Source organism: Lycium barbarum, chromosome 5, assembly GCF_019175385.1.
Source record: "Lycium barbarum isolate Lr01 chromosome 5, ASM1917538v2, whole genome shotgun sequence".
NCBI lineage: Eukaryota > Viridiplantae > Streptophyta > Magnoliopsida > Solanales > Solanaceae > Lycium > Lycium barbarum.
In genome coordinates this window covers 132,081,648-132,108,336 of record NC_083341.1, presented here as the reverse complement: position 1 = coordinate 132,108,336, position 26,689 = coordinate 132,081,648, and the positions used below count along the sequence as shown (strand labels likewise).

General features: G+C 32.8%; 1 protein-coding gene across 1 annotated transcript; it reads right to left on the bottom strand.

The window, feature by feature from the left end:
• Positions 1-799: 799 nt before the first annotated feature.
• Positions 800-2,393, bottom strand: LOC132639831 (uncharacterized). The gene is made up of 3 exons (XM_060356232.1): positions 1,897-2,393; positions 1,467-1,575; positions 800-1,006 (listed from the first exon to the last, which is right to left on the bottom strand). Exons 1-3 carry the CDS (start codon positions 1,992-1,994, stop codon positions 800-802), a joined length of 414 nt encoding a protein of 137 aa, XP_060212215.1. The 5' UTR covers positions 1,995-2,393.
• Positions 2,394-26,689: the final 24,296 nt, after the last annotated feature.

Here is a 26,689-nt window from a genome sequence, read left to right as displayed (position 1 = left end):
CCTTGCTGTAATGACGGCAGGGAGAAAAGCAAAAGAAAAAGCTGGTATTGAAAAGGAGAAAGATCTTTATACTAACTATGATAATGGTCAGGGAGGTCTTAGCTTCTATCATCATAGAGAAGAATTAGAGGATATACACTACAACAAATTTGATTATCAGTGACGAATTATTTTATCACTTAAAATTTATAATTCGTCACAAAATATCTTTCGTGACGAAAAAAAATCGTCAATCGTTCGTCCCTAAAAGCGGGTCGCTAAATGTATACAAAGACAATTTAGTGTTTCGTCGCTAAATAAAGTTGCATTAACTACGAAATTCATTTTTGTCCCAAAATGCATAATATTTATGACGAACTCATTCGTCAAGAAAAGTATAAAAAAATTGTAGCTGATAGTATGTTTTCGTCACTAAAAAGGTTATTAATACCGACAAAACTTCCTCGTCACTAATTTTTCAATTTAATTAGTGACAACGCCAATTGTCACTAAAGTTATATATATTTCGCAGTTAAAAAATAATAATTTCGTCAGCAAAGACAACCTTTTATATACGAAAAGGTATTCCGTCTCCAAATGTATAAATTAGTGACAACTTTGCTTTACAGAAAAAGCTTATAATTTTGTAGTTGAAACCAATCATGTCGTCACTAAAGATACTTTTTTTTACTGACACAACAAAATTGTCACTATAAATTATCGTGATTAGTGACAATAACAATTATGATAAAACACAAATTTAATTTGTAGTTAAAGAATGAATCATATTATTAATCATAAGGAAATTCTGGGACAAATACTATGTTTTATCACAAATATAATAAATTAATGACAAAATAATAAGTCCTGTGATAAAAATGTGATTATCTTGAAAAATACAATGTAATTTAATCATAACGTCTCTCCTATCTTGTGAGCTCCTTCCACTTGTTTCGAGAGAAAGAAAATTTTGAGCTGCCATTTTCAACCTATTGATAACACACTCAAGAGTATTGCTACACAACTCCTGCATAAAGAAAATGAAAGAGAAGTTACACAACTTCATTATTAAACTTCCAGGAAACTCATGTCTAGTTTACAGTACGTGGAACATTTAAGCTTACTTGGGGACCGTGCAGTTTGGATAAAACAGGTTTAGAAATGAAAAAAATTCTAACCATTTATTGCTTGGATTTTCATCATATGAAACTCGCAATGTCGAAGTAAATGACAGAAAATCTTGGAGCAATCTAGCAAATACATTGTCTCAGCATGGTGCTCGTCATTATGAATGGAGTAGCCGACTTGAGACAGTAGTAACTAATTGAAGTAGATTTTCCAAAGGGATAAGCATTATATAGAAATAAAATATAAGAGCAAATTATTGATTATGTTTAGCTCCATGATATGAAGCCTCAGGATGCTTATCAATTAAAATGCTTACTTTGTCAAAATAAAAAAAGAGAAGAAGAGAGAAAAGAACTAACCTGAGTTATTGCATTAACCACACCAGCAAGGAAAAAAGATTTTTGTCCAAATTCGGAAGGGCTGCCACTTCCCAATTGAGGGGAGCAATCAAATCTTAGGATACCTGGGCTATAATTACCACCAAATGAATAAGGACCAATCAACTATCACAAGCCTAATCATTTTTTTGTAGGCAAAAGCCTTATGAAAAAGAACTTGAGATCATGGAAAAAGAAGAAACATTAACATGTTGAAATGTAAGAGAACACAACCAGAGAATGGGGCTTTTCTATTTGCCTTTTTAAACATGGTTGCATTTGCTTTTCATCAAAATGAAAAAATCTCATTAGTAACTAAGTAAGCAAAAGTTTATCACTGAATTAATTTTATTATTAATGACAGAGAATGGAACTTTTCTATTTGCCTTTCTATAACTGTAGCTACTGGTACCTTTTTTCTAGTTTCACCAAGAATGTGGTAGCTCTTAGAGCTATGATTATCTTTCCTCTAAGTATGGAGATGAAATAATGGTATTTAGTCAACTTCATAGATGAAGTGAGGAGATTTTTCCCAATTAAATGTCATGTCTTGCTCTATCTGAAGGTGATCAGCAGTAGTGGACGTTTCATCTGTTTCTGAATATGCTACATATGCTCCAACAATGAAGCCACAAAAATAGATATTGATCAATAAGGACTTCGATTCATAGCAATGGTGATGGGATTAGTGAATGAAAGAAAATAAATAAGAAGGTGATGATGGAGGAGAAGAAATAAACAAAGAGAAATCAAATAGAAGCTCTGCTCCTTTGATTCATGAAGAAAAGAACCCATAAAAAGTCTATAACCACAAACTTGCAACTATCAACACCATCCTGAAATCCTCAATCTAGAACCTTGGTAAAAATATAGAAAATCCCAACCAATACAATCACAGAGTCCATCTATGGTAACAAACTAGAGGAATAAAACAAATTTTGGTGTCTATGTGAATACCTTAATGGATCCGTGATCCAGGTTAGAAGTTTGGTTATTGATGATTTGGCTCCTAAATTAGCCAAAGCTGAAGCATGCGAGTTCCAAGAATTTACAATAGTAATATCAATAGTTAAGGATATCGTCACCTATTAATCAAGCAAAATTTAGCATCAGCACATAAATAAAAGATATCAACTTTAAGCTTTTGAATAGCCCATTCTCACCACCTAATAGGTTCCAAAAGCTGAAAGAGTCCCATAAGCTATAACATTTTTGAATTCAAAGCAGCAAGAGCAGTCAATATAGCCCAATGGGCATGTAATATATATTTCATTAAATGCTAAAATCACCAGTATAACTGGAGAGTTGCAAAATCAGAGGAGATGAGGGTGAAAAACTGCGAAAGAATGAGCAAGAAGCATTAAAAGTATCCAGCTGATACGTGTCTATTTAGTTTCAGCGAAAAAAGCCAAGTTGCATTTAGGTATGTTAAAAGACTAAAATGCCCTCAAATTGAAATTAAACGACATTAACCTAAAATATCGATCCCAAATCATAACCCACTCTTCTAATATAGTAGAAACATACTGGAGAAAGAGAGAGATGACAGTGACACAAGTAAAATAAGCACCATAGAAACATAAGATATAAGATCCAAATCACCTTCACCATCTTGCTATGACTTTACCAGTACAACTTCCCTCAACTTTCAACCCCTGGATTAGTGATCATGTTGAGAATTCCATCAAGAATTTAATCTTGTTGAACATAATGCAACTTAGAAACTTAAAATATAACTAAGGAAATAACTATTTTATAACATTCAAAAAACTAATAAACTAAATACTCAAATAAGTTGTTGGAAAGTACCAGGTTACAAGGTAGCACAAGTTTATTTTAGCCGAATATTATTAAGCAAGATATATCAAGCAATAAAAAATCCAAAGTCTAGACTTGTTTGAAATTGAGATTCTAACACAAGAGGCTTACACTTGTTTTGAGCCTGACTTTGTACTGAATGAAAGGCTCATCGTAATATGGCAGAGACGACAGTCACAAGTGAAAGAGTAGCCATTGATCTCCAAAGGACCTAATGAGTGATGCAATTTGAATAAGAGTACACACTCCACGTAATCGATATGAAAATCTCCTCAACTTAAATATGCAAATTGTACCTGAGCAATTGATAATCTACTCAATTTCTTCTATTGCGAAATATACACTACCAACAGTGAAGCAAGCACACAACTAAATAAAGATCACTTACTCTTTGACAATTAAGACAACATCATCAATCATCTGACCATACCTCAACCACGTGATTAAATACTAAAACTCAGATTTAATTACGTAGTACAAGTGGGTAATACACTAAGTTAGATGCACATAATACCATTTAAGGATTAATACTGACAAGCACTATTGTGCAAATCATCGTACAATACAAATTATTAGAATAATAAGATTAACATAACCACCTTACATTTAGCCATGCATACACGTTCAGGTGATGAAATATCATCTTCTTTAGTGAGAGTCTTTGTTTTTGTTTTTTTTAATAAGCAAAAGAAATAAATGACATGCTATTTTCTCTTTTTTGTTTTTACACTACTGCAGCTACATGTTGCCAAAGGAGAAAGCTTTGAATGTTACATTTGATAAGACTGTAATATATCAATCTTTCCTAAATATTTAGTCATATGATTCAACTAAATATCATTTACTCTTAGATATCAAGAACAATGAAGGGATCCAAAGCACAATCACATAACATAACACACAACTAATTAAAGATCAAGTCACAATACCTTGGACAACTCATTTAACCTTGCTTTAAAACAATTGCAGCTGACTGATCCTCACTAGGACTTAAAAAAGATATCCATTTTTTTTATAAAGCACTTAAAGAAACTACGTTTGCAGATCTACTAGAATAAAGAAAAAAAGAATAACATATTAGAACTACTAGAATAAAGAAAAAAGAATACCATTAAATACAGTTAAATATTGGTTTCATTTTTGATACCCCAAATTCCTAGTATAAGAAGTAAACATAATAGTATCTTTTTCTATTTCTTATGAGTTCCTAAGTAGTAATTTAAAATGTTTTTTCAGAGTTGCGTTAAGCCAAGACCTCTAACTGGGACTTTGACAATTCCAAATTGGACCTGCAATAAGCTAACATAATTATCTCAGATTAGCATGATTCCATTATCCCTTATCTGTATATTGAACATACACTTCTTTAAGCAACAACAATAAATTTGGGGGATTGATAATTATGCAGTCCACTTCAGCTAGATATATACTGGCAAGGAATGTATTTTTTTGTTGAAAAGGAGAAACCCCATCATAGAAAAATAACGAGCAGCATGAATGTTACATCTGGCATCTTCGCATATTCGAAAAATTTGAAGTAACTTGACTTGAAATGAATAAGGCCATATTTGGACCTTACTTGGTATGAATGTGTTGGCTATGAATGCGTTGGTGTGGAATTGCGAAAGGAGGCCAAGGGCAAAATTGGAATTTTGGAAACTTGCCTCATGAATTACGAAATGTAGCCTATTGGACTCAAAAAAAAAATAAGAAAAATGAGGCCCAAAGGGAAGGCCCAACCGGCCAACATGGCCCAAGTCCATGGATTCATTAATTTCCATGTGACAATTATAAAATGAATTATATTATATAAGTCATACTTATCATATAGAAGGTTCAAGAAAACAAAAGAAATTGAGAGGAAAAGAAGAAGAGGGTTTCGGGTAAGGGAGAAAGAAAGGAAAGAAAGAAAAGAAAAAAAATTCTAGTCCTTCAATCTTGAACAAAAAAAAATTGAAATTGTTGTGTAATACTACTAAGTGCAAGATTCTCTACAAGGTGGTATAATTACTTTGGCAAGAAAGTAGCTTGGGTGACAAGTGAAGGAGTTGAGAAAAGGTAAGACTTCTACCATTTTTATATCATGGAATATATGTATATATGTTGTAGTGTGTGGTAATGAATGAAGAGCATGAAAATTTTGTGTGTTGGGATGAAGTGCATGTGGCCGTGGGTATGCATATGTTGCATGTATATGATGAGTTGAATTTTTGTTGAAATCTAGTCATTGTTATGGTAGAAATTGTATTAGAAATGAAAGTCGAATGAATTGGTGTAAGTTGGAAATTTTAGTGTGTGGCCGTGTGGTGCTATGTCTAGGAGGGAAGGTGAATTAAATTTCACTAGTATGTTAATTGTGATATTGCGAAACGAATGGAAGAATAATGGCTCTTGTTATTATGCAAAAATGGTTGTTAAGTTGTTAAAGGAAATTATGCAACTTAATTATGGTTTGTGTAATGTGGAAATGAAAGTATTAAGAGGCAAATTATTGGTTGTCATTGATGTAGTTGAAAGATAGACACATATCATGAACATGTTGCTAAAAGATTGGAAGTTGTGGGTGAAATATGCCCTTAGTAGGAAACTTGTATATTGTGTATACTTTATGAATATTCGGTGAAAACGATATGATATGCCTCCGAAGTATGTTGTAATGACCTTGATAAGTGACGAATATGAAAATGGTAAGATTAGTTTGGAAATGTAAGGTCGGAATGAAAGATGTTACGCTATGTCGGAAAGATGGCTAGTTACGCCATATTATGTGTTGTGTGATGCTTGTTGTTGTTGTGAATGTTGTTGTTGGGTTGCTGTGTTGATACTTTAAGCCGAGATAAGTCTCGGGGATGTTATGTTTATAGGGGAGGTGCTGCCGAAATTTCGATAGGCAAATCCTAAATCAAAGTTGGGACTTCAAGCCTTATGAATAGTAACTGGTAAATGTGACCATTTGTAGGTTTTTGACGAAACGGGATTTGAGCTTTGGCGATCGTAAAAGGCAAGAAAGGTATGTAAAGCTGTCCCTTTCCTTCCTTTGGCATGTCCTAGTTGTGCTAGGTCTTGATTTGAGCCTCGGGGATCATTCCGTTCATAGGAATCCGAGTTAGATTTTTGGCACTATTCATTCAGTAGAATTGAACCTTAAAGAGCACACTTGTGGGAAAAAGGGTTAAACCTCCATAACTTGCATAAATGTAACCCGATCGCCCCGAAACTTTCACGGATGACTTCACTAGACCTAATGCACGTAATTTTTGTGTGTCACCCCGACTTGACCCGAGGTGGGCCCACAAGGCCCGAGACCTCTCGTATTGCTCCATTTGACCTAGTTCTGTACGGTTGTTAGTCTTTCATGCTGAATTGGATTCATTGAAACTTTGTTGTGGGTTGCTAATGATTTCAACCAGGAATTATTATTTAAACTTACTAATTGTCGGTCTCAAGCTAAAGGGAATATGAATTAGACTTCACAACCACTCCAAAGGGGGTGCGATATTTTATTATTTAGACTGTTCAAAACCACTCCGAAGGGGGTGCGATATTTTATTATCTAGCCTTTTCCAAAACCACTCCGAAGGGGGTGCGATGGCCTAAGTTCATGTCTGAGCGAGCTATGGCCTCAGCTTATGTCCGAGTGAGCGATGGCCTCAGCTGATCACTGAGTGAGCTATGGCCTCGGCTTATGCCTGAGCGAGCTATGGCCTCAGCTTATGTCTGAGTATGCTAATTTCAAAAACCACTCCGAAAGGGGTGCGAGGTTTTGCCACTGCTTTTCACCTACGATCTATTTTAATTTATATATTATATTATATTATTATTATGCCGGAAGCGGCTGCCGATGGGGCTATTATATTATTATTATGCCGGAAGCGGCTGCCCGATGGGGCTATTATATTATTATTATGCCGGAAGTGGCTGCCCGATGGGACTACTATAGTATATTATTGAGCCGGAAGCGGCACGTACGTTACGTCGTATTATTTGCTTGAAACAAAGTGTTAGACTACATTGCTTATTTGAATATGTTGGATGGATTGTGTTAATTACTTAAGGACTGTTGAGACCTTGCGTACACGTTTCTGCTTCTATCAGCGAAGACTGCAGGTATTGGGCTGGTTACGACCACTTCTTCCCTAAACTATGTGCTAGTTATGATTTATTATCGCTTTACATACTCAGTACATATCTCGTACTGACCCCCTTTTTACGGGGGCTGCGTTTCATGCCACGCAGGTTCAGGGACGCGACCCGGCGATCCAGCTATTTAGGGGGAGACAGCTTTGGGAAGTCAGACAGCTCCACTAGTTCCGGAGGCTGTTCTTATTTCGGTATAATTTTGTATATATGTCTTGTAAGTCATACTCTTTAGGAGTCTGCGAACAGCGTGGGTGTCATGAGTACTGTTTGGTTTTGTCGGTCGTCATTTTGTCGTACAGAATTGGTGTAAGGCTTTTTGGCTCGCCTGGCCCTATGTCAGGCGCATGTATATATGTATGTGTGTAACACGCCTTGAGACGTTCTGAATAACGTGTTGACTTTGGTATCGTGTTTACAAATTTTTTTTTAAAAAAAACGCCATATTGTGGATCAAGTGACGTAAGTTGGGACATCGGGCAGGGTAAGCTCGATCGCTTGTCATGGCCCTAGTTCGGGTCGTGACAATGAAGTTGCAGTGATCACTCATTCAAGCATTCAATCGAAAAGATGGAGGGCAAGCTGCATTGGCGCCCAATATTAACATGGAGGGATTCTCTAAAAAGACAAGCATTTGGCAGTCCCATATGTGTTTATGCCAGATTAACAACTAGCAATCAAAGAAAATTCCTCCGATTCAAGCCAAAATCTCAACCAAAAGTTGTAAATTTAGAATTTCTTTCGGATAAGTCTAAATTCAGAAATTAACTAATCAGCTTCAGATGGGGAGAAAAAGGAAAAAGGAAAAGGGGAACAGATTCAGAACATCAGAAGAATTGGCCAAAACCCTTCTTTGACACGTAAAGAAGTAGTAAAAGACCCCTGTGGGTAATATCTGGTTGATATAATCCAACTTATACTGCTTGTAGATGTCGCCAAGATAATTCAGTCCCAATTTATCAAGCTCTAGTTTTAATATCAATTTTCAGTTTAAAAAAAAACGGGAAAAACAGAAGAACTTAGAAGAAATAAAAAGGTAAGGAAGTGAAAGAACCTAGTAATTGATTTGTATATCAATCTGTAACCGAAGCAGAAATAATTAGAGATAGGGAATCAAAATCATAAACTAGAGGGGAAGGAGCTTACAATTTGAAACCCTAATTCTGGTTTGGGATAAGGCCAATGCTCGTTCATACCTAATTCGAAGCTCCAGCCACTGGACTGAAACGTTGATGGGATTGGGAAGGTGATTCTAAAAGATAAAACCTAAAGGTCGTGTGAAGATAAGAGGGAAGGATTTGGGGAAAAACCGTAAAAGGAGAAAATGAGGGAAAATTTTGCCGCGATAGCTTTTCCCTCAAATTTGAAAAAGATTAATGATTTTTAGAACACAAATTCTAGTTAAAAAATATATATATTACTCCGTCCGTCCCAATTTTAACGTCTTAATTGTCTTTTTGGTCTGTCCCAAAAAGAGTATCATTTTCTATATTTAGTAAATTGATAATTCAAACATCCGCCATGACAAGTTTAAAATCACAAGATTCAAAGGACATTTTCGTACATTATGCACATATTTAATTTCGGACCACAACATTTAAAAGTCTCCTTTTATTCCTTAAACTTTATGTTTAGTTAAACTAAGACACTTAAAATGGGACGGAGGGAGTACATATTTTAGCAACAACAGTGATACTTTTGGCGACAATAAAAGTCTATTAATGTTAATGTATTTATATTTAAATTTATTATATTAACCAGTAATATATGGCAACAAGATTACAAGATCTGGTAACAAGAAAAAACTCATTATTTAAAAAAAATATTGAGTTGTTGCCATTTATCGAAATTAACCTACATTTTGTGGTTGTTCCTAAAAAGTCGTTGCCAATTCTATGTTTTATTATAGCGACAATGTACAATGCCGCTATAACTGCTCTTTCATCTCTTGAATATTCATTTTAAAAGTTCAATATGTTGTTAGTCATGTAAGAAAACATATAATATATTATAGAAATTATGCAGTCTAATATTAAAAAAATTGCGACCGTGTATTTTGCAATTTGAAGTATCCAAGACATTCCAAGTTTATCAGAATATATAATTACCGTATGTTTCTTCAAAACTAGCCTGCATACGAAATAAAATTATTTTTATGTTGGTCAGTTGAATTAACACTTATATACAAAATATCAATCTAACAATCACACTTGAGACTAATTGTAATATCACAAAGATACTAGTCCCTATTTTCTGTAGTGTCATATGTCAAATTTTTTTTTTATTTTTTTTTTACTTCAACCATACTTTCGACCTAATACAGTTAAAGACTTTACAATAAAAATATGGAATAGTAGCTTCTTCTATAGAAGTGTTCCATTCCTACTTCTAAATGTGCTTTAAAATTCTAATTTCAAAAAGTATATCAACACAACAAAAAAAATTGATTTTACCATTTAAGTTTATATCTTTTTAACTTCTACTAAATTTTCCCGATGACCTGGGTCTAAATTACATTAAATTCTAATTACATTCAATCAGGATTAGTCTAAATTACATTAAATTCTAATTACATTCAATCAGGATTAGTCTAAATTACATTAAATTAGTTTTTCTTCTTATCGTCTTTTTTCTTTTATTCAAATAATAAAATTATTTTAAAACTAATTAGACTCGAAGTAAAAGTCTACAAATCTTATCTCACCACGAAAGAGAATGGTGCAGAGATTTCAAACTCAAAGCCCGAGAAATAATTGTTGCTATTACTCAACAATAAATATAATTAATCTTTGACAGACAATTCATGTGATGAAAGTAAGTTACATTACCCGTAGATACATATATTTTGTGTGTAATGCGGTGTACGGATTCGAATGACACTAGAACTTCAATTGAAAGATTGATTGATATCGGGTGAGTATATAATTATGTTAAATTAGTATGTATATCTTCAAATTTTATATTTTAACGAGCAAAATCTATAAACAATTGATAATGCTAAGATAATAAAAAAGGATATTGACCAACACAATCAAGAACAGAGAGAGATGATATAACTGGAAAAAGTTTTTAGAAACTTTTTTTATTTTAATGCTTGAATCACCCACCACAGATTCAAAAAGAAAAAATAAATTATTGATTTTACTTACCTCTAAAGTAAAACAAACATAATCAGAATTGGAAAAAAAAAGGCAATAATTTATTTAACATAAAATAAATACCAAGAAAAATTTTACTTACCTCTAAAGTAAAACAAACATAATCAGAATTGGAAAAAACATGGAAATAATTTATTTAACATAAAATAAATACCAAGGAAAATCAATTTATAGTGGCAAAAGTCAAGAAACAGTACGTGAGAAAAGAAGAAGACCTCTCTAGACGTTCTAACATGTGAGCTATTTTTATTGTGCTATAAAATTAAAATAAGGAAAGAATTTGTACAAAATATAATTCTATTGATTGAAATCCTAAATTTTAGGATTTCTTATGTGGTTCAAATAAGGAAAACTTTCATAACTAAAATTTAAGTTGATTTCGATGTCCTAAATATTAGACAGTAACAATAAGTTACAATTTTGCTTAATATAAAACGGAAAATGGCTAAAATAAATCCTAAACTATGACCGAATTTGCTGCAACACACCTATATTTTACGGGGATCCCACTACCCCCCGGCTATTTTTTAAACGATATTATTACTCCCTGAAACGCTACCACCTAATTTGTGTTTAAGTGGTGAAATCCACGCGCCTGGCATGTTTTTTCACTTAAATCTTTTGTTTTACTTTTTTTTTTTTACTTCTTTATTATGATCTACGATTTCTTCAAAATTTTTGTTGAAGGTTCAAAGTTTTTGTTTATGGAAAAACTAGAAAATGATCGCCGACGAAAATGATGTACAGGGTAGTTGTTGTTGATTCTCCTTTTTTTTCTTTTTCGGCTCCTTTCTTGATCTGAAATTTGCCATGGCCGGAGTTTGGAGCTTTTCCGACTTCCCTTCATTTCACTACCAAAAAACACCATAGATAAACCATTAAACACCCACCATTCATGACTAAACACTGACAAAATTCTAACACTTCATTTCACTGCCAAAAAACCCCATAGATCAACCACTAAACACCCACCATTAACGATAGACCCACCTTCTTCTTCGTATTAAAAAAGAACAAATTGTTGTGATTCCTCTATATCTTTCATGTTCTTAAAAATGGAACCACATTTTAGTCGACATACCCACTGTCCCTCGCCGCCATCTCTGCCATACCACAACAGAGATAGCAATTAATAGGATATTAGTCCCTTCTGTAAAAGAATTGATTTTTTTTTTGTTCTATCGACTACATCTGCAAATGGATTTTGTTCTTTAACAAAAAATCTTATTTGTTTTGATTTCATCAGTTGAACTTCTACTCATGGTGTAAACATAACTAGGTTTAAGCTTGGAAAATCTCAAGCAATCGGAGTTAATTATCTTAGTATTTCATTACATTTATGGAGGATGATCTTTCGTTATTAAGGTTTTACTATATTAATCAACCATCCATATCATTTGCCAATTCCTAAGTTCCATAGGAGTATTTAATTTAGGGAAAGCAGAAATATGCTTCTTTAATTCTGAATATGGAATAGTTTGACCCGATTTCCATTTGAATCTATGAAGGCGAAAATGGAAAGGAAAAGAAAAGAATTAGAAAAGAAAAAACAATTAATATTCAAAAATAAACTTTTAACATTATTTTGTACTATCTCACTCTCTCAAAGAGGGTGAAATGCACTCTCTTTGCCACCTCAACACGTAGGTAATAATTACAATTTAAAATTGTCAGGGGGTAATAGGACCCCCGCAAAGTATACGTGTGTTACTGATAATTGGAAACAAGTCTAGGGGTGTTTTTATGCATTTTCCCTAATATAATATATGTTTTTCACGGGTAAAAAGGATGAACGACATTTCACTAAGGGCTTTCGTACTTTTAATACACACACACACACATACATACATACATACAGATCATTTACGGGTGTATTATTATATTTAGTCTATTTTTTACGAATATGTGTTATTTTGTTCAAGTTCAAGAAGCTTAATGAATTAATTTAATAATTAATTTTTCTCTACTTTACTCAATTTGATTAAATTATAAATTGTATTTGAAATTGATTCTAGAATTGAATTTGATTTGCAGATTTGACTATAATTGCAATAAAGTAGCCACAATTTAAATATGATTATAACCATATTTTAAACGTCTGAATTGGCTGATTTCCAAACTTGAAACATCATCTCATTCCTTATTTTTTCGCCCCGCTTTAATTTGCTTTTTTCATAAATATCATGGTTTTTCGAAAAATGTTGGCTATCAGGAGACACAACAATTGTAAACAAAGATCATTGATTTTAGCAACGAATATTTTTCGTCGCCAATAGTTAAATCATTCAACTAGAACTTTTTAATCGTCGCTATTTAAAACATTGCATATTTTGTGACAAAAATTTGTTGTCACTAAGTCGCATGTTGATTAGAGACAATAAATTATTTGTCACTAATTGTTTATGTTATTAGTGACAAAAACTAAGGTCACAATTAAACATAAAATTTTGTAGCTAAAATTTACAGTGCTTAACTACAAATTTTAATTTGTCGCTAATGTATCAACACAGTTTTTGCAACAAAAGTTTCGTCTCCAAAATTTAACTAATTTTAGGACGAAAATCAGTTTGTCGCAAATTGGGTACATCATTAATGACAAAATAATGTGTCACTGATAATTTTAAATTCGTGGTTAATAGTACCCAATAAATGGCGCCAACTCATTTTTTGGAGGGAAACTTTAGGGGACAAAACTTTACTACGAAATTTTGTGTTTCGTCACTAAAAATATGTGCCTCATGTATTTAAGGACGAAATGTAACTTTTGTCATGAAAAGTGAATAATTAGTGACAAATTTTGCACCGTAGCTAACATTTTCGTAGCTAAATATCATATTTGTTGTAGTGATAGTAAATGCAGAAATGAGCAAACCTTTTCTATTTCTGATGATGAACATATCAGAGGAGACAGACTAGCTCTAACATGTAACATACCCACAACAGTTAGGAAAGTTCGACAAAGTCTGTCTTACTTTAATAACCTCTCTCCTACAGGAGTTAGAGATGACCAAAATCCCATGGATATACAATTTAGTTCAAATGGAACTGTCTCACAAGCTACAGAACCTACCCCCTCTCAATGTTCCTCATGATTAATACACTATCATGGAATAGTAGGGGAATAGCATCCCAAGGATCAATTGAAAGACTCTAAACTATCAAAAAACAACACAAATTTCCTTATATGTTCATCCAGGAACCCAAGGTGAACTCTAGGAAAATTGAAAAGTTCAAAAGGAAACTTGGCTATGCTACTAGTTTCTTCAACTGCTCAAATAAGATGTGGATTTTTTGGTCCATTAACTATCTGCTGGACATCATGGAAGACAAGGAACAACATGTTTTAGTTCATATCATACATCAGCAAGAGCCAATTGTTTTTTCATCTCTCTGTGATTTATTCAAAATATGATGAACAGTTGAGAGTAACTCTTTGGGATGAATTGATAGAGATTTTCCACTAACATGAATGGCCCTTGGGGGGTAGTTGGAGACTTCAATGTCATTACTTCTTCCCTATAAACTAGAAGAAAACATGGAGTTTATTTCTTGCCTTGAAGATTGTGACCTGCAAGATGTGGGTTATAATGGTGCCAATTTCACTTGGAGTGATAATAGAGATCCTCCAAATACTATCTGGAAAAGACTTGATAGGCTCACTTACAACAACCAGTGGTTTGATAATATCAGTGGAACAACTGTTTCTCACCTCTCTAGAACTTGTTCTGATCATGCTCATTTATTAATTAAGTGCATTCCTAATAATTCTAACCACATCAAATATTTTAGGTTTATTAACATTTGGGAAGTACACGAGGACTACTTCTTAGTGTTACAAGAAGCTTGGACTACTAATCATGAAGGAAATCCCCTTCAAGTGCTCTCTCAAAAACTTAAGTTAGTTTGCAAAACCTTAAGTAGTTGGTCAAGAACTGTTTTTGGGGACTTCTATGAAAAACCAAAGAGATTGGAAGAGCTCATAAAAAGTCATGAACAAAACTCTATCAGCAATAACAACCCTGAAAATAGGATGGAGTTGTCAAGAGCAAAAACAGAATTTACAAGATTCCTCAAAATCCAGGAGAAGGTTCTTCGCCAAAAAGTAAGAGTAAAGTGGTTAGAAGAAGGAGACACAAACTTTGTATTCTTCCACAGTGTGATAAAAGATAAAAAGAAAAAGACTCTCCATTCAAGAAATCAAAGACCTGGATGGGAATTGGGTTGAAGGGACTACAGAAGTTGCAAATGCTGCAGTCAACTTTTTCTCTCAACTGTTCAAAGCTAGGGATATTGAAGAAGACAGCTCTGTCCTAAATGTGATTGAGAGAAGAATCACTACTGAAGATAATTTAGCACTGACAACTATGCCCACTATGCAAGAAGTTAAATACACAGTGTTTACCATTGATCCAGATAGTGCCCCTGGGCCAGATAGATTAAGTGGGAAATTCTAGCAAACTGCTTGGCCAATCATCTCAGGAGACATCCATGCTGCAGTCAGTGCCTTCTTCTAGGTGCTACCGTTCCTAAATATTTCTCCCATACATGTATAGTTATGCATCCTAAAGTTAACTCTCCTCAGGATTTTACTGACATCAGGCCTATCAGTCTTTGTAATACCTCAAGCAAGATATTTGCTAAAATTATAAACTCTATATTATCTAAAATCCTCCCTATAATCATAAGTCAAAATCAAAGTGGTTTTGTCAAGGGGAGAGCAGTTTCTGATAACATTCTTTTAACTCAGGAAATTGTGAATGACATCTCTAGGCCTAGTGTAGGTGGAAATGTTGTTATTAAGCTTGATATGACCAAAGCCTATGACATGGCCTTTTTTATGTTTTATGTTAAAGACAATGGTCTTTGCTGAGTCTTAGATTGATTTGATCTATAGATATATTTCTAGTAATTGGTATTCAGCCCTGGTCAATGGTAGCAAACATGGATTTTTCAGTCTAGCAGAGGTCTCAGACAGGGTGATCCTTTGTCACCTAGTCTGTTTGTCATCTCTGCTGAACTTCTTTCTAAATTGTTTAATGATTTACATAGAGTTCATTCTTTAATAGATTTTCTATGAGTAATCCTGGCCCTCAGATTAATCACCTTTCTTTTGCAGATGACACAATCATTTTTAGTAGTGGCAAAAAATTTTAGTTTCCAAACCATTTTGAAAACCTTTACTACTTATGAAAGAGTTTCTGAAAAGCTTATTAATAAGAGCAAATGCTCTTACACTATGGCTGATAACACTACTCTGAGTATCATTAGAAGAGCTGGGAAAATTCTTCACATGAGATATGAGCATATACCCTTCAAATACCTAGGCTGCCCAATCTACACTGGAAGGTCCTGAAATGATCAACAAAGTTATTAACAGAATCAAAGGTTGGCAACTCAAATTCTTGTCTGCAAGAGGAAGAGACACTCTAATTAGACATGTCCTATTAGCCCTAAATGTCCATACTTTCAGCTATCCATCCCCCTAAAGGAACTTTTGAAGTTCTTGAAAAATATCTAGCCAGATTCTTCTGGTCTGGCAATGAAGAGGGTGGAAAATATCATTGGATCTCATGGAACAACTTAAGTTACCCCTAAAAAGAAGGTGGTGCCAATTTCAGGAAACTTGAGGACACATATAAAGCTTTTACTACCAAACAATGGTGGAAATTAAGAAAAAACACCTCTATATGGGCAAATTTCCTTCAGGCAAAATATTGTAGAAACGATCACCCCTCTCAGATTTTGTGGAAAGCTGGATAGTCTTATAGCTGGAAAGCTATGCTACAAATCAAAGATAAAATTGATCAAAACATCTAGTAGAAGATTGAGAAAGGGGACAAGAGTTTCTGGTTGGACGATTGGACCAAACAGGGACCTCTCTGTGATTTCAAGGATGAACACATCATTGTACATAATATCCCTATTAAGGAAGTTTTTAAAGATGGCCAATGGGATTGGATAGTGCTGGATATTCAATCAAGTGAACAAGTCAAAGAGATTGTCATATAAGCTTCAACCAAAATGCTGCAGACATTCCTTTTTGGACTATAACTCAGACTGGGACTTTTTTAGTTTCTCCTGCATGGAACCTTATCAAGAAGAAGAAACCATTAGCACTAATGGACTTAAAATTATGGCAGAAAGATGCTCCGTTCAAAATGTCCTGCATAACTTGGAGCGCAATCCATTGTAGAGTGCCAATAGATGAAAAAATCTCCAAAAAAAAATTAAAATAGTTTCAGTGTCTAAATGCTTTTGTTGTGTTGGTACAGGTATGAAACTAGGAGTGGAGACAGTTGATCACCTTTTCTACTTTGGACAGTTTGCTCAAATGTTTGTGGAATCACTTTGCCGGCAAAATGGGAATCAACATCAACAATACAAATCTCAGAGAGCTGCTTACCAGATGTTGGAGCTGCACTTCAAAAAATCCTATTTCAATTTATGTGCTAAAGATCCTGCCCCCTATCACTATTTAGGAACTATGGAGATCAAGATGTAATTCCATATATGAAGATGAAAACCCATTCTTCATCAGCTCCATCTCACACATATCTCTCAATATACTTTAACTGACCAAAACAAACTTCCCTAACATTAACATACTAGATAGATAGTCTAACCTTCTGAAACTTATGGACCTTAATCTGAATACCACTATTATCTTGCCTATCAAATGGACCAAACCTCCTCTGCTATATGTAAAGTTGAACTCTGATGGATCCTCCAGAAGAAATTCTAGTGGTGGAGGTGGTGTGGTTAGAGATCCTTGGGGAAATTGCATCATGACCTTTAGTTTTCCCTTAGGAGAAGGTACAAGCAATACAGCTGAAGCTAGTGCTTTTCATTTTGGGTTGAAATGGTGAATTGAAAATGGGCACACAACATGATAGTTGCTGAAATTGATTCCCTCCTACTCAAAAATTGCTTCTCTGAGAGTTGGAGATACCCTGGAAAACCAGAGAAACTATGGAAGATATCAAGTTTTTGGTTCATGAGAACAATATAGTCACTAAGGATTGTTTCAGAGGTAAATAAAGTGGCTGATAAGCTTGCTTCTCTAAGTCACTGCACAGACATTGCCAAAATAATTACTAATATCAGCTCTATTCCAAGACAGATAAAAGGACTTCTCAACATGGACAGATGGCAGTTCTCTTCATTTAGAGTTAGAAGAAGAAAGCTCGGGATGATTTATTTTGATCCTCCTTGAAATGCTTAATTTTTTCCATACTTGCCACTTTAGTGCAAAACCATTTGCTCAAACGTTTGTACAAAGTTCAAGAAGGCTAGGTGTAGTCCTCCTCCTTCAAATGTAATCTTGATTAAGTGGCAATGAAATGTGAAAAGTTCAAAAAAAAAAACAATGAAACCAACCACAAAAATCACTTGTTAACCACCACAAAAACACCATAAAACCACCCAAGATGGACTTGAGCCGAGAATATTTAGGTCGAGCTTCTGTTCGGATTTTGTGACTTTGGTCGAGATCGAGTTCCACTTTCGGTTTTCCGTTGAGGTCTTTGTTTGAGGTATAAGTCCCGGTCATCGGTCTTGTCGGCTCCATGTTGACGTTCTTGGATTAATATTGAAGGGAGTTCATATACTAAGGTCCAATTCTTTCTACATCTCTAATTTGTTTTGGTTTCACATAAGAATTTTTGTTGAAGTGATTATGATGTTGATGTTTGTGTGGATGATCTGAATGTTATAATTTGGTTTAAATGGGTGTTGATTACTGTTGAATGCCATTTGATTAGGAAAGACGAATTAAACCCTTATTTAAGCTCGAGTTTAGCAAATAGGCAATTAATTAAATGATTTATGTAGGTTAAATTGAAATGGACTGTATTGAGTCATATGAGTTTGGGCCATGGCAACAGGAAAGAATTGAATAATGGGCAATTTATATAAACAACTACCTTTTATAAGCTCCTAACAATATATAGCTACAAGTTTGCAATTTACGACCGTAGCTACCTTTGCAATTTCGGCTGTATTTCCATGTATTTTCGTGTTTTTAAAAACAGCTGTAAGATTGCCATCCGAAATACAGCTGAATACACGAAATACATGTGACATACATCTGACCGAATACACTTAAATTCAATCCAATACAGCGAAATGTTAGGTTGCTATTCGAAATACATCAAATACATATGACGTGAATGTGGTACAACCTAATTTTGTTAATACAATCAGATACATGTGTATTTGATTGTATTTATATATAGTAGAAACTTGCACATTTAAGTATAGCCAAAACAAAAGGATTATCAGTATATAAATTCAATGAAATACACTAATCCCTCGTGTATTTAAAGGATTTATTCCACATTGTTTTTATGATACATGTATTTTGTTATATTTAGAAACATGGAAATACAGTCGAAATTGCAATTTCTTAGAAAAAGAATGTGGCCAGCGGGCTTCTAACCTAGGCACGCAAAGGCAAAGCACATGCCCAATGACCACCCCAGCTACAGCGCGCCTCATGTATAGTAGCTACGAAATGTAAAATGTAGCTACGAAATGTAATTATAGCAAAAGGTAGTTATAATTCATAAATAACTCTTAGAAGTAGTTATGGCATGTAAAGTTGATTTAAATGCTTACTGATGTTATTTCAATTGCTGGTTCATTGATTGGAAATAAGAATTTTTGGTATCGCGTCTCGGTAGGGGTGTACATGGACCGGATTGGTTCGGGTTTTTTAAAGACCAAACCAAACCAATTGCATCGGGTTTTTAAATCTATAAACCAAACCAAACTAACAAAAGTCGGGTTTTCTCGATTTTTTGGGTTTTTCGATTTTTTTTCCGGTAAAGTCTTCATACTAAACATATAGCTTGTACTTCAAATATTTTTGTAGTCCTAGTAAAATACGACTATCTAATTAAGATACTTTTTAAGAAAATAACACAAAATGTGAGATGAGAGATGACGTTGTACCAAAATATTCAGCAAAACAAAAAAGTAATGAAACTGCTTAAAATAAAATGATCATAATCTAAAAGTACTAAGTCATGCTATAATGCATACGTCTAATTTATAAGGTATATAGAAAATGATCATAATCTAAAAGTACTAAGTCATCCTAAAATAAGTATTGGTAATAAGTATTAATTGCATGACTAAATATTAAAGAAAAAAATAAAATTAAGTTATGTATTTTCACTTTCTAAACCAATATAAAACTAAAGAATAGATACCTAACATTATTGTCATTCCTAGTGTTAGAATTGAATTTCTTTTTTTAGCTAGTATTGATTTGATTTGTTGAGTTACTAATATCTATGGGCAATAAAACTTATTATACCATTCAAAATTCTAATTCCAAGTGAAATAATATGTTAAAAGACAAAAAACTATGAAAAAGTTTAAGAAATATTTATTTAAATGTGATGTCGGGTTGGTTTGATTCATGACTTTTCTTTTTAGGTAAAACCAAACCAAACCAATAGTGGTCGGCTTTTTCTTTTTAAAACCAAACCAAGTCAAACCAAATCACTAGTCGGGTTTTTTTCTCGATTTGGTTCGGATTATAGGTTTGGTGCGGTTTGTCGGTTTCCTTTGTACACCCCTACGTCTCGGGATGGGTAAGCAAATTTTAGGGTGTGGTGCATGAATTTTGAAGGCGAGAGGTGGCCCTTTTAGTTGAATTAATTCTATCAGGGGAATGCCCCGAGTACTTGTATTAAATTTTCATCCGGGGAATGCCCCGACATACTTGTGATGGAGTCCGAAGTGGACGTTGATCAGAAGTTAGTATACAATAGCTTAGTTTAGTTTTCCTTTGGTTTTCTTTTCGACATTTTTAGAAAGGAGCAACCTCGAGCCATTTTGTATGCGTGCTTGCTTGTTTGTTTGAGTTTACCTGATTAAGTTTCTATTTAAGCCAATACGAGTTAATTAAAGCTACTGTATTAAAACCACGGGATTGGAGGGATGCCTCACACCTTCCCCTCGGTCAACAGAATTCCTTAATCGGAATCTCTATCGCTGATTAGCTTTTTGAGTCAAACTTGCTTTGAAAGGGATATTGCTTTTACGGTGACTTGGCACACTAAAACTCGATGCCAGATGATGACTCTTTTTCTCTAAATAAAATTTCTTTTCGAAACACAATTTTTCATCACTTTCGATTTGAAAACTCTTTTGAACTTAACTAACTGAATTGTTTTTGTGGGGAAAAAAGGAGTGTGACAATATTTAGTTTATCTATCTTGTTAAATATGTTGTTTGCAAATTCCGCCGAATTGACATGCAAAACTTTGTGCTATATATATATTCAGCTGCCATGTTCAATTGTTCAATTCACAGATTCCACTGAATTGGCATGATCTTAGGCTTGTTCAGGTTGGCTTAGTGTTTGGGGCGTGTTAGTTCGAAAACTGGGTACAAATGGATAGGTCTTTTTAATTGGTCAGATGTTTTAATTTTTGCCAGTAAAAAGTTGTTACGTAAAATTTAAATATTTTTTAATTAGGTGTTGACCGTTAGCAAATGGCATAAATGAGCTAACAATGTAACCGGAGAGATATTTTTAGCAAACTAAGTGGATGAAGAGTATATTTAGACCTTTTTCGATAGTTCAGGTGATTTTTGACCCTTTCCGAAATATAAATGGAGCTGCAAAGGAAGCAACCACAATGAAGACTCAGTGTATTTTGAAGTAAAATTTACTTGACATAGCTTACATTATTACCTATTTATGGAACATAACTAAACTTTACAATAATTATATTTAGTAGCTAAAATATAACATATTTACTTCCTATAGCTACCACTTTTTTACCATTCATCTGATAACTTCCCACACCTCTAAATTTAAGAGAAAAAAAAACGTCCCTCTCTCCTATCCCCCTAAATACATGTCATTATGCCCAATATCCCTTAATTTCCTCCAATTTCAAATCAGTTTTACAATAGTTTAACTTCCTTGTTTATCTCTAATTAACTACTCATTAATTTCACTCATAATTCAAATCTAAATCCCAAAAAAAGGTAAGATTCTATACTGATTTTTACGTTTCACCGTGTATTTAACTTATATTTTCGTTTTTTTTTTTCACTTTGGATTGATATTTTAATAGTTGTTTTTCATATATATTTTGGCTATATTTTTAATTGTATTTTGATTATTATGTTCAATATTACTTATTCTGGTTTCTGTTGACTATATTTCAGATATATTTTTCATATATTTTGACTATATTTAGAAAATTTTCAGGAAAAAAAAAAGTCGCAGTGAAAACGTTGTTACCTCAATTATGACTATATTTTGGCTATATTTTAATTGTATTTTTGATTATTACGTTCAATATTACTTATTCTGGTTTCTGTTGACTATATTTCATATATATTTTTCATATATTTTGACTATATTTTTCAAAATTTCAGAAAAATCAAAAAAATAAAAAAGTTGCAGTGAAAACGTTGTTACCTCAATTATGAACTCAACTTGAATTCGATATTTCAACAGATGAATTCACATATATATTCGTCGTTTAAAACGAGCTCTGTTCACTGGTTTGATATTGTTATTTTTCAAAGTTTTTTGATGAACTAGTTTTTGAACTTTTTTTTTTGGGTTAAAAATATGAATGTACTTTTTGAATTCAAATTTTTTTGAATTTATTAGCTGTTTGAATGAGATATGAGATCAGATATGGAATGGGAAGATATTTGCGAGAATCAGGGAATATTAAAAACTAATTTCAATTTAAATTGGAATAGATTTTATTTCCATAAATATAGCACTTTCAGTTTTCTCAACGTGTGTATTTCCGTTATATTTATCCTATATTTAAGTCGACGCATCTACTAGCTAAATATAGGTCCTCTAGCTACGAATTGTAAATGTAGAACATATAGTTATAGGTTGTTAGAAGGAGCTAAAAAGTAGCTGTTTGTGAAAATTTTACTATTTTGAATCTATTACCTACCATCTCCTCCTATATTTTTTTTACATCTTTTGGAGAGGGACAAAAATAGGACCATCTTTATTAGAAAAAACATCAATTATGACATGTAATATTTTGGCTCGTTTTAAAAGTTTATTTGCTCTTCGGCGCATATTGCTACCTGTAATGACTCTTAGTATTAGTTCTTACTAATATTATACTGGTTTTAAAACAAAAAAGCATATGTACATATACAGTATACATTTATGGTATACATTTAATTTAGCACAAGTCGCCTATAATTTTATTTTCAACAATTATATATCTTCCCTTCTTTCGTGTAAAAGCAAAACGTTGGTTGCTAGCAAAGATATTACTGCCTATGTACATAGTATAAATTTAATTTATTTATTGCATCTACATGTATTGAGGTTGTTATGATCATTTACCACAAGCCAATATATACACTTTATTCATATTTATATTCTTCAGACCAAATGCACATATTTTGAAGCAGATACTTCCTCACACCGAACCAAATAAATATTTTCCTTGGAAAACATTTTTCAAGAAAAAAACATACATGACTTGTATGTACTACCATCGCAGGGATTCTATCTTCTTTCTTCTCCCAACACCATTGGCAGAGGGTAAAACCACTGCAATCAGAGTTCCAAGTGCAAGAATAGTCACAACTTCCCAAAATATTAATGGGAAATAGCTTCATTTTCAGCATTAATATTGCTTCTAGCGGCAGGTCTCAAAGAGCCATAACTATTGCAATTTTGAAGTTCCAGACATATCAACTGTATATATTATGAGTAAGATCAACGTAAGAATGATAAGGGGGTTGAGTTGCCTAATTGGTACAGTGTATCCATATTTTGCAAGTTAATTTAGTCAACGTATGATGTGATCATTCAATAATGTAGTGTATAGTCTGAATAATTGATTAGGTACTAATCATAGATCTTTAATTTACTAAATAAAACCCCAATTTATATATATATATATATATATAGAAAATATCTTTCGATTACATTGCGTATTGAGTATGTTGTGTGTTTTTGTTTTTATAAATGAAATATCTTTGGATTTGGTTGCTCACATGTTTCATGACCATTTATAGCAAGTTACCACTTGACGGTGCTGGAAGAATCGTTTTTCTTTTTTTGGTAAACAAAGACAGTTGTATATATTATACTTAATAATTCGGCATAAAAATTAAAAGATGTCAGTGTCGTTGCGGACCATAAGAGTAGCAGTGTTAGGTTGTACACATAATATACTTTTTTTTGGCCCAATTTATATGAGGTTTGATTTATTTGGGGAGTCAAACGATTTTTTATTTGATTACAATTTCAAACATAGATTTTTACAGTATTTTATAATGAAATTTGCATATTTGAAAACTACATAAGCAATGCTACAAGTCTGCATAATTAATAATTCACAATATATGAAAAGAATTGAACAGTCAAATAAAGAGATGTTTGGCTTCCCAAGTAGGTCAATCGGGACGGAGCAGTGTTACAAATCGGAATAGATTCATTCTTGCAAAACATAGTTCCTAATTTATTAATTTATCATAACAATATTCATGACTGAAACTGGGAGAACTGGCTCATAGACGATATAATCAAAAAGCTTCCATCTTTCACATTATATAATATTTACATTAATCTATATATATATATATATATATATATATATATATATATATATATATATATATATATATATATATATATATATATATATAATATGAGTTAGGCATAAACAAGGTGACGTGACACCTTTCTATGACCTTCATTTGCATTTATCTTTTTTATCCTTTTTTTTAAAAAGTTGTTACGTAAAATTTACATATTTTTTAATTAGGTGTTGACCGTTAGCAAATGGCATAAATGAGCTAACAATGTAACCAGAGAGATATTTTTAGCAAACTAGGTGGATGAAGAGTATATTTAGACCTTTTTCGATAGTATTTGACCCTTTCCGAAATATAAATGGAGCTGCAAAGGAAGCAACCACAATGAAGACTCAGTGTATTTTGAATCTATTACCTACCATCTCCTGCTATATTTTGTTTACATCTTTTGGAGAGGGACAAAAATAGGACCATCTTTATTAGAAAAAACTTCAATTATGACATGTAATATTTTGGCTCGTTTTAAAAGGTTATTTGCTCTTCGGAGCATATTGCTACCTGTAATGACTCTTCGTATTAGTTCTTACTAATATTAAACTGGTTTAAAAACAAAAAAGCACATGGACGTATATAGTATACATTTAATTTAGCACAAGTTGCCAATAATTTTATTTTCAACAATTATATATCTTCCTTTCTTTCGGGTAAAAGCGAAACGTTGGTTGCTGGCAAAGATATTACTGCCTATGTACATAGTATACATTTAATTTATTTATTGCATCTACATGTATTGAGGTTGTTATGATCATTTACCACAAGCCAATATATACACTTTATTCATATTTATATTCTTCAGACCAAATGCACATATTTTGATCACAAATGCACATATTTTGAAGCAGATACTTCCTCATACCGAACCAAATAAATATTTTCCTTGGAAAACATTTTTCAAGAAAAAAACATACATGACTTGTATGTACTACCATCGCAGGGATTCTATCTTCTTTCTTCTCCCAACACCATTGGCAGAGGGTAAAACCGCTGCAATCAGAGTTCCAAGTGCAAGAATAGTCACAACTTCCCAAAATATTAATGAGAAATAGCTTCATTTTCAGCATTAATATTGCTTCTAGCGGCAGGTCTCAAAGAGCCATAACTATTGCAATTTTGAAGTTCCAGACATATCAACTGTATATATTATGAGTAAGAACGTAAGAATACAATAATTATAATGTGGACGTACATAAACTATATGCACGTAACGTTACTAAACCATTTTTGTGACGCAAAATTAGTAAATTTTGTTAAGTATCATAGAAAGTCATTATTATGAGAAAATAAAAGAGACATCTTATATGACACCTTGACAAAGTTGAATGAATTTTTATTTATCAACACCGCCTGGGCAAAGTGTATCTGTTCCTGGCAGCAATAATTAGAAGTTGAAACATATAGGATAACTTTAAAAAATAAGATTTGATTCGGGTAAGAGATTAAAGATTTGGATAAAATCCTATAGAGCGATTGAAAATATTATTTTTCTAAAGAGATAAGGGGGTTGAGTTGCCTAATTAGTACAGTGTATCCATATTTTGCAAGTTAATTTAGTCAACGTATGATGTGATAATTCAATAATGTAGTGTATAGTCTGAATAATTGATTAGGTACTAATCACAGATCTTTAATTTACTAAATCCTATATATATATATATATTTCAATAATGTAGTGTATAGTCTGAATAATTGATTAGGTACTAATCACAGATCTTTAATTTACTAAATCCAATATATATATATATAGAGAGAATATTTTTCCTCACTTGTGAGATTACACTAGTATACTAGTATGTTGTTTGTTTTTGTTTTTATAAAGGAAATATCTTTGGATTTGGTTGCTCACATGTTTCATGACCATTTATAGCAAGTATTCTTGGTGTACAATAATGTATTCAACGTATGATGTGATAATTCAACAATGTAGTGTATAGTCTGAATAATTGATTAGGTACTAATCACAGATCTTTAAATTACTAAATAATATATATATATATATATATATATAATGTAGTGTATAGTCTGAATAATTGATTAGGTACTAATTGAATAATATTTTTCCTCATTTGCAAGTTAATTTAGTCAACGTATGATGTGATAATTCAATAATGTAGTGTATATTCTGAATAATTGATTAGGTACTAATCACAGATCTTTAATTTACTAAATCCAATATATATATAGAGAGAAAATATTTTTCCTCACTTGTGAGATTACACTAAGTATGTTGTTTGTTTTTGTTTTTATAAAGGAAATATCTTTGGATTTGGTTGCTCACATGTTTCATGACCATTTATAGCAAGTATTCTTGGTGTACAACTTGACTCCGCTGGAAGAATCGTTTTTCTTTTTTTGGTAAACAAAGACAGTTGTATATATTATACTTAATAATTAAGCATAAAAATTAAAAGATGTCAGTGTCATGGCGGACCATAACAGTAGCAGTGTTAGGTTGTACAAAATTAAAAGATGTCAGTG